Consider the following 9,764-nt stretch of genomic DNA (forward strand, 5'->3'; position numbering starts at 1 on the left):
AGGCCCAACCCAGTATGGTGCAAAGGATCAAAGCGGCGAAGGAGAAGTAGAAGGAGAAGCAGAAGAGTATGCAGGGCAACCATAATCAAGTTTAGACAGGACGAGAGAGGAATGCAAATAGAGGAGCATGCGCCTATCCGCTCCCCAAGAAGTATGGGACAAAACCTTAATTAGGTTAACGGCCTTAAAGCATTCAACACGGAGGTAAGAGACATGGGGCGACCAAGACAAACGAGTGTCAAAGAATAACCCCCAAAAGCTTCGTGGAATCTTTGTACTCAAGGGGATGACCATAAAGTGACAAAGTGGGACGAAGAACGACCCGCTTCCAAGTAAAAGTCATGGCACAAGTCTTAGTAGTAGAGAACTTGAAGCCATGATTGGTGGCCCAAGACGACACGGCATCAATCGCAAGTTGAAGCCGCCGTTGAAGGAGAGGCGAATCATCACCCCGACAGCAAAGAGTAAGATCATCAACATAAAGAGCGGAGAAGATGCCAGAAGGAAGGGAGGAAAGAAGACCATTGAGGGCAACCAGAAAAAGAGTAGTACTAAGAACACTACCGTGGGGTACACCTTCATACTGCCGAAAAGAGGCAGAGAGAGTAGTACCAAGTCTGACTTGAAAGGTACGACGAGAGAGAAAGCTTTGAAGGAAGAGAAGAAGATTACCACGAAGGCCAAAAGAACGAAGTTGGGACAGAATATGGTACCTTTAAAAGAATTACATCTGCGGCATATGCGAGGCTGGCTAACATCAGAACAGCCTTGAGGAACCTATGCAAGAAAATATTCAGGACCTTGTATACCACATATGTAAGATAAAAATGGGCAGAGTTTCTTTCACCCCGATGCCTCTGTTCACCTAGCAGTAAATAGTTACCTGGGAGTTAGACAGCTGCTACAGGCTGTTTTCTGTGGGTGTTTGTGTGTGTGTGTTCGTGTGTGGTAGAGAGAAATATATGTAGTAGACATATTAGAGGAAAAATAAATTGGTTAGAAAGGCGGGGTCCAAGAGCTAATAGCCCGATTCAGCAGACACAAATAGTAAATAGTAAAAATAGTAAATACACACACACACACTCCAGGGATATCCAATTGCCTAAGTATTGGGAACAGGTTGAGGGCAGAAAGTGGTGTCCCAGGATGTATGAAGGCAAAGGCAATTTTAAACGTAAATAAGATACAAGAAATAAGTATAAGTGAGTGAAGAACCTGTGTTGGAAAAGTTTATATTCCAAAACAAAAGAATGTCAATAACAAAGATGGCCGCCACCACGGGGTAGGACAACGCACTAACATTTGAATGTTTCAAATGATTCTCACCACAAGATAAAATGAAAGAAGGTTTTCTTGGCAGGTTAGAGATGTGACGGTAACGCGTTGGTGTTCGGCTGTTTAAGGCTAGGGGTATGGCCTCGTCACATAGTTATAAAAAAAAATAGAAAAACTGGAACTTCGTCTGTGGTAAGGTAAGGAGAAGACACACAAAACACAAGTAAAACTTTAACAATGAAATTTTAATTACGTTAAATAAATCAAAACATGAAAATAATGCACAAACAAATATGTATAATAAAATCAATCAATCAAAATAATAAGAATACTTAAATGACACAATGAAAAGTTACGTTAAGGCAAAATAACAAGAAGTGCAATACAACAGTAAGTGGGAGGTGCTGGAATATTGGCTTAAAGCCACCACCTCTCTCAGTACACTCTAGAGTCTAGCTGGGAGGTGTGCTGGCTACGAAAGCACGGAACATTCTGAAGACTGATGTTGGGGCGACCCCAGACATCGGGTAGTATTGGGGGGCGAGTGCAGGTGCAGCCAGACCGGCGACCAATCAGCGGAGCCGTAGCGATCAACGGGTAGTTTGGTGATTTGGGTCCGAACAGGTGGCGGGCTGCATACGTTTCTGCTCACCCTTGCTGGTGCTGGTGTTGTTGGCGTTGTTGGACATTTCTTCCATAGTCTTTTTATATAATTGTGAAGACGTAATTTTGGAGGGAAGAGCAGGCTCAATCTCTTGAAGGAGATTATCGTCACAGAGATTATTGAGGACCTGCTAAAGAATTATGAAGAAAAAGTAATTGAATTAGAACAAGAAAATGAAGCTCTCAGGATTGAGGTTCGCAATTTAAAAGGAAGTATTCTCCAGCAAGGTTAGAAAATTACCAACTTAACAGATAAGGTAAAGAAACAGAAGGAACAAATCAAGGAACTAGTGAAAGAAAATGAGGTATGGAAAGGGAAGAGTGGTGAACATGAAGAAATTAACAAGAAAATAGACTCATAGGGTGAAGAGCTCCAAGGTACTCTGAGGCTAACATGGAGTTAGGTAAGGATATGCAAAGAGAAACTTCATGGACAACTCAAATAGAGGAGGTTAATAAAGACCAAGAAAAGTACAAAGAGGAAATAAAAGAGACGTATGCGCAAGTTGTAAAGGAGAAAGAGACGATCAAGGAAGTGCGTTTGGAAGTCAAAACCAGAAATGACCAACAAGAAGCAGAAATGAAACAAGCAGTTAGGAAACAACTGGTAACCAACAGTAAACTGGTAGAAAACACTGCAGATAGAAGTAAGTCCATAATAATGTTTGGTTGTTTAGAGAAGGAAATATCATCTAGGGTGGACAGGTGCAGCAGAAGACATGACAATCTTAAGATAAAATAGTAGGATTAGGAGGCCTACATTCAAGGAAAAATGTCAGTGATTTTAGGAGGATGGGAAAACATGAGAAAGACAAGAACTGCCCCTAAAGGGTGACGTTTAATGGAGTGAACAAATGACGAAAGTGCCTAAAAATGCCGGGAAATTCCAGAGTGATGAGGATGGCAAACTTTGGTCAATAAGACAAGACCTCTCAAATGAAGACAGAGAAAGGCTAAAACTAAACCTCGATGAAGGGAAACGTCTAAATGGGAATAAAACTGAAGAAAGAAATTATATTTTCTAGAAAGTGTTAGGGACTGGAAAGCTTGCGAAATGCTACATTAAAACAAAGCAACAAAATCATTAGAGGAAGCGGAGGTAAAGAACAAAGGGAATGGGAACAGGTTTCTGAAAATTGCATATACCAACATAGATGGAGTGAGATAAGAAATGCTGGAGCTAATAGATATAATTCAACTCAAGGTCCCAGATATTGTCGCATTAACAGAGACGAAACTTGAAGAAAATATTTTAAATGAGGTCGTATTCCCAAGGGGCCGCATTATTACTCAGTTTGGGGACGTGGCAGGAAAATTAGGAAGGGGGAGGAGTGGCTGTGCTGGTGAAAGAACACCTGAAGGTAAGAGAGTTAATAATCGAAAAACCCTCGAGAAGTTGACATAATGGCATGCAGGTCTGGAATCAGAATGATACTGATAACCGTAAACACCTGTGTAAGGAATCATTCAGAATCTTGTATACCACATATGTAAGACCAATCCTAGAGTATGCGGCCCCAGCATGGAGCTCGTACCTTGTCAAGCACAAGACGAAGCTGGAAAAAGTTCAGAGGTATGTCACTAGGCTAGTCCCAGAACTAAGAGGCATGAGTTACGAGGAAAGGCTGCGGGAAATGCACCTCACGACACGGGAAGACATGATCACTACCTACACAATTCTCAGAGGAAATGACAGGTTAGATGAGGATAAACTAACATGGGTGGTACATGAACAAGGGGGACACAGGTGGAGACTGAGTACCCAAATGAGTCACAGGGACGTTAGAAAAAACTTTTTTAGTGCGAGAGTAGTTAACAGATGGAATGCATTAGGCAGTGATTTTAGTGGGCCAGCCAGAGGCTTAGGGCCCGCGCAGAAATTTCCTTGCAAAAAAATAAAAAAAAAGTGATGTGGTGGAGGCTGACTCCATACACAGTTTCAAATGTAGATATGATAGAGCCCAGTAGGCTCAGGAACCTGTACACCAGTTGATTGACAGTTGAAAGGCGGGACCAAAGAGCCAGAGCTCAACCCCCTCAAGTACAACTAGGTGAGTACACACAGCCCCGCACACACATGACACACTGGACACATCATACACGTTCACTCCTCACGTGACAAAACATGGGGAGGATTGACTGGGAACCAATCCATAACTTTTCGCCCCTCTTTACCCAGCAATAATTGGAGACCTTGGAGTAATTCATGAAATAATCCATACTAGTGTGTGAGTAGGAGGTGATTATCCATCGAGATGCCAGGTTAGTGGCGAGTCTGGCATTTCCATTATTATGTATTTCCAATACATAAAGCCCATCATTGGAGGCTATGTAGTCTCATTAGTAACATACACGGGCGCCTCGAACATTAGCGGATATCAACTTCTAATTCTAGTTTTGGATATATTGATGTATGTTTGTTTGGTATGAAGTGCTTGTGCTATGTCAACTCTCTTACTACCACAGTATCTGTTGATAATGTTGGTGGTGGTGGAGGATGGTCCCTCTGATAACGGTGTGTCTGGCTGGTGATGTGATCTCTCCCTCCATCTTCTCCCTCCGTCTTCCTCTCCTCCTCCTTCACCAGTTATCCTTCTCCTCCTCCTCCTCTTCCACACACGTGTCCTCTTCCCTGCTGCTCGTGAGGGCGTCGTTAAGGCGCCTGAGAGCCGCCCCGCCCCTTAACCTCACATAATATCCTCCACTTAAAACCTCGTTTTAGCATTATTTTACAAATGGCCAATTTGTCTTACTTTCTGGATGCGTCCTTATGTGAGTCTTGACTGTTGCTGTTGGTGCGGCGTCTGGCCGCGTCTTGGGGTCCTCTAGCTCAGTGGTCTTCGTCCTCGGCTCACAACCAAGTGACCCCAGCTTCAGTCCTCGGAGGAAAGGGTAGGGAAATATCTGGAGAAAGTGCCAAGCCGTTACAACTATATGGCACTTGGAAGGGATCAGGATAAGGATTTGGGGTGGGACGGGGGGAGGAATGGACAGATACTTGAGCGTTTTTCTTTACCTATGATGCCACTGTTTATGTGAGAGACTGTAGGTGGCTGAGAGTTAGCCAACTGTTGTGGCCAGCACGTCAGTATCCTGGTAATCAGTTACGTGCTTGGGCAGTGATGGCAAACCTCAGGTACCGTGGTGCTGTACCTCGCAGCTGTGTACCATGGTGCTGTACCTCGCAGCTGTGTACCATGGTGCTGTACCTCGCAGCTGTGTACCATAGTGCTGTACCTCGCAGCTGTGTACCGTGGTGCTGTACCTCGCAGCTGTGTACCGTGGTGCTGTACCTCGCAGCTGTGTACCGTGGTGCTGTACCTCGCAGCTGTGTACCATGGTGCTGTACCTCGCAGCTGTGTACCATGGTGCTGTACCTCGCAGCTGTGTACCGTGGTGCTGTACCTCGCAGCTGTGTACCGTGGTGCTGTACCTCGCAGCTGTGTACCGTGGTGCTGTACCTCGCAGCTGTGTACCATAGTGCTGTACCTCGCAGCTGTGTACCATGGTGCTGTACCTCGCAGCTGTGTACCGTGGTGCTGTACCTCGCAGCTGTGTACCATGGTGCTGTACCTCGCAGCTGTGTACCATAGTGCTGTACCTCGCAGCTGTGTACCGTGGTGCTGTACCTCGCAGCTGTGTACCATGGTGCTGTACCTCGCAGCTGTGTACCATGGTGCTGTACCTCGCAGCTGTGTACCGTGGTGCTGTACCTCGCAGCTGTGTACCATGGTGCTGTACCTCGCAGCTGTGTACCATGGTGCTGTACCTCGCAGCTGTGTACCATAGTGCTGTACCTCGCAGCTGTGTACCATGGTGCTGTACCTCGCAGCTGTGTACCGTGGTGCTGTACCTCGCAGCTGTGTACCGTGGTGCTGTACCTCGCAGCTGTGTACCATAGTGCTGTACCTCGCAGCTGTGTACCGTGGTGCTGTACCTCGCAGCTGTGTACCGTGGTGCTGTACCTCGCAGCTGTGTACCATAGTGCTGTACCTCGCAGCTGTGTACCATAGTGCTGTACCTCGCAGCTGTGTACCATGGTGCTGTACCTCGCAGCTGTGTACCGTGGTGCTGTACCTCGCAGCTGTGTACCGTGGTGCTGTACCTCGCAGCTGTGTACCATAGTGCTGTACCTCGCAGCTGTGTACCATAGTGCTGTACCTCGCAGCTGTGTACCATGGTGCTGTACCTCGCAGCTGTGTACCGTGGTGCTGTACCTCGCAGCTGTGTACCGTGGTGCTGTACCTCGCAGCTGTGTACCGTGGTGCTGTACCTCGCAGCTGTGTACCGTGGTGCTGTACCTCGCAGCTGTGTACCATGGTGCTGTACCTCGCAGCTGTGTACCATAGTGCTGTACCTCGCAGCTGTGTACCATAGTGCTGTACCTCGCAGCTGTGTACCATGGTGCTGTACCTCGCAGCTGTGTACCGTGGTGCTGTACCTCGCAGCTGTGTACCGTGGTGCTGTACCTCGCAGCTGTGTACCATAGTGCTGTACCTCGCAGCTGTGTACCGTGGTGCTGTACCTCGCAGCTGTGTACGAGCCACGAGTGCCAACGACCCAACATAATTACCGTTAACAATCTGGCAGTAATTCCCAGCTCATATACCGTGTAGTGCAGACAGTGACGCCAGTATTAAGGAGAGATGTAGAGGTTTCGTAAGAGGTTAATGAGTCGTGGCCTGTGTGATCACTTCCAGGTCCGCTCCTTCTGTTGCTCCTTGCTTTGAACAATGCTCTGTTGACGAGTTTGTGATTTTACTGAAGGATCGTAGATATTGTTGTCATGTCCTCACTGTTCCGTCTCTCTTTCAGTTCTCGGGGAATATGAGGACGTCTCGGGAACATGACGAGTGCCAGGAGAATGTGACAGTGTCACCAGAACATGAAGGTGATATGAAGAAGCCACGAGATCACAAAAGTGGAATGAAAACATGAGGAGTGCCAAGAGAACATGAGTGGCACGAAAACATGAGTGTCACAAGAACATGACGAGTGCCAGGTGGACATGACGAGTGCCACGAGAACACATGAGAGTGCCATGAGGTCACATACCAAAGTAATCAAAGCGAAACTAGACCACGGTGTTTTAAGTGTATATATCAGTGCCACTAAAGTGCCAACTAAGAATACTAGCCAACAAGTGTCAGCTAAAGTTAAACAGCGTCCTGAAGGCACTTAAGAACAGCGCCACTGGATCAAACTGGCGCAGATGACCACTGACAGAGAACTGTGAGAGTGTCAAGCATGAGTAACTAAGAATAAAGTGCCACACGGCCATGAGGAGACCCCCGGGGGCCCTCATATGAGCTGGGACGGGTCCCTGTGACCACCTCACAGCTGAGGCTCTCAACTCATAAGAGCGCCAAGATGAGGTGCCACTAGCAGCCATGAAGATGAGGGCCCGGTGGCAGAAGACCTTCAGGAAGTTTCGTCTCACTCAGTGGGGTAAGTCAGCTATGGTTCAGTAAGTCAGCTATGGTTCAGTAAGTTAGCTATAGTTCAGTAAGTCAACTATGGTTCAGTAAGTCAACTATGGTTCAGTAAGTCAACTATGGTTCAGTGAGTCAGCTATGGTTCAGTAAGTCAGCTATGGTTCAGTAAGTCAACTATGGTTCAGTAAGTCAACTATGGTTCAGTAAGTCAACTATGGTTCAGTAAGTCAACTATGGTTCAGTAAGTCAACTATGGTTCAGTAAGTCAACTATGGTTCAGTAAGTCAGCTATGGTTCAGTAAGTCAGCTATGGTTCAGTAAGTCAGCTATGGTTCAGTAAGTCAACTATGGTTCAGTAAGTCAACTATGGTTCAGTAAGTCAACTATGGTTCAGTAAGTCAACTATGGTTCAGTAAGTCAACTATGGTTCAGTAAGTCAGCCATGGTTCAGTAAGTTAACTATGGTTCAGTAAGTCAACTATGGTTCAGTAAGTCAGCCATGGTTCAGTAAGTCAGCCATGGTTCAGTAAGGGACACAGAGGGTGAGGGGACACAAGAGGAATGAGGGGACACAAGAGGAATGAGGGGACACAAGAGGAATGAGGGGACACAAGAAGGGTGGTGGCTTACACAAGTGTAAGTCACTAAAGTGCAAGCCAGGAAAGTGTAAGTCCCCAAAGTGTAAGCCACCAAAGTGTAAGCCACCAAAGTGTAAGCCACTAAAGTGTAAGCCAGGAAAGTGTAAGTCACCAAAGTGTAAGTCACCAAAGTGTAAGTCCCCAAAGTGTAAGCCAGGAAAGTGTAAGTCACCAAAGTGTAAGTCCCCAAAGTGTAAGCCACTAAAGTGTAAGCCAGGAAAGTGTAAGTCCCCAAAGTGTAAGCCACCAAAGTGTAAGCCACCAAAGTGTAAGCCACTAAAGTGTAAGCCAGGAAAGTGTAAGTCACCAAAGTGTAAGCCAGGAAAGTGTAAGCCAGGAAAGTGTAAGCCACCAAAGTGTAAGTCCCCAAAGTGTAAGCCAGGAAAGTTTAAGTCCTCAAAGTGTAAGTCACCAAATTGTAAGTCACCAAAGTGTAAGCCAGGAAAGTGTAAGTCCCCAAAGTGTAAGTCACCAAAGTGTAAGTCACCAAAGTGTTAGCCACCAAAGTGTTAGCCACCAAAGTGTAAGTCACCAAAGTGTAAGCCACCAAAGTGTAAGTCAGGAAAGTATAAGTCACCAAAGTGTAAGTCACCAAAGTGTAAGTCACCAAAGTGTAAGTCAGGAAAGTGTAAGTCACCAAAGTGTAAGTCACCAAAGTGTAAGCCAGGAAAGTGTAAGTCACCAAAGTGTAAGCCACCAAAGTGTAAGCCAGGAAAGTGTAAGTCACCAAAGTGTAAGTCAGGAAAGTGTAAGTCACCAAAGTGTAAGTCACCAAAGTGTAAGCCAGGAAAGTGTAAGTCACCAAAGTGTAAGTCACCAAAGTGTAAGCCAGGAAAGTGTAAGTCACCAAAGTGTAAGTCCCCAAATTGTAAATCCCCAAATTGTAAATCCCCAAAGTGTAAGTTACCAAAGTGTAAGTTACCAAAGTGTAAGTTACCAAAGTGTAAGCCAGGAAAGTGTAAGTCACCAACGTGTAAGTCCCCAAAGTGTAAGTAAGTAATTATCAAAAGAAGGCACCAAACCGGAAAGGCTATGTAGCACCATCAAAGTGCGGAATAATCAGAGGGCGCTAAATATCACCAAGGATGCAAATATGAGAACAAAAACACATAAGGCGAACGATATCAAAAGTATCCGAGTCACCAAGAATTCTATCGAGGGACAGGTGACCGCGAGGGGCGGTCGGAAAGCAAGACACACGCTCGTCCTGGAAGTCAGGACATTCAAGAAGGACATGCACGACCGTAAGAGGAATAATGCAACTAGGACAATAAGGAGCAGGGTGGCGCTCTATCAAGTGACCATGGGTTAAGCGAGTATGGCCAATACGCAACCTCGCCAGAGCCGTTTCCCATCGCTGGTTACAGTGGTAGGAGGACGGCCACGAGGAAACACAACATTTAAGAGTAAAAAGTTTGTTACCAGTAATAGACGACCAAGAAGCCTGCCAACGGGTAAGGATGGAGAAATGGATAACCAGGTAAATATTGGAATATGGAATACCTTTACGAGAGATGGGACAAGAGCGGACAGCTTCCTTGGCGGCAGCATCCGCACGCTCATTTAAAGACACACCAATATGGCTGGGAACCCAACAAAACTGAACCGACTTAAATTTACTATGAACAAGAAACAGCCAATGCTGGATCTCGACAACTACTGGATGAACCGGTATAAGGACCTGAGAGCCATGAGGGCACTACGAGAGTCAACAACAACTACAAAGGAAGACTGACAACGAGAAAGCATGAGA

At 46.0% G+C, this 9,764-nt stretch overlaps 2 protein-coding genes across 2 annotated transcripts in view; both read left to right on the forward strand.

The window, feature by feature from the left end:
* LOC138359114 (uncharacterized protein PF3D7_1120000-like) overlaps positions 1–6,876 on the forward strand; it is a 6,955-nt gene extending 79 nt beyond the window's left edge. The window contains exons 2-4 of the mRNA XM_069317826.1: positions 2,011–2,166; positions 2,385–2,545; positions 6,754–6,876. Coding sequence (XP_069173927.1) covers positions 2,011–2,166; positions 2,385–2,545; positions 6,754–6,876 — 440 coding nt within the window. The remainder of the gene's footprint in view (positions 1–2,010; positions 2,167–2,384; positions 2,546–6,753) is intronic.
* Positions 6,877–7,972: 1,096 nt separating this feature from the next.
* Positions 7,973–8,509, forward strand: LOC138359115 (keratin-associated protein 4-9-like). The gene has a single exon (XM_069317827.1). The coding sequence runs from the start codon at positions 7,973–7,975 to the stop codon at positions 8,507–8,509; it is 537 nt and encodes a 178-aa protein (XP_069173928.1).
* The last annotated feature ends 1,255 nt before the right edge of the window (positions 8,510–9,764 follow it).

This window comes from Procambarus clarkii, chromosome 89 (assembly GCF_040958095.1).
Source record: "Procambarus clarkii isolate CNS0578487 chromosome 89, FALCON_Pclarkii_2.0, whole genome shotgun sequence".
Taxonomy (NCBI): domain Eukaryota; kingdom Metazoa; phylum Arthropoda; class Malacostraca; order Decapoda; family Cambaridae; genus Procambarus; species Procambarus clarkii.

Bases quoted from the DNA above. Each gene is read 5' to 3' on its own strand.
- LOC138359115 (XM_069317827.1), top strand. From the start codon at position 7,973: ATGAGGGGACACAAGAAGGGTGGTGGCTTACACAAGTGTAAGTCACTA.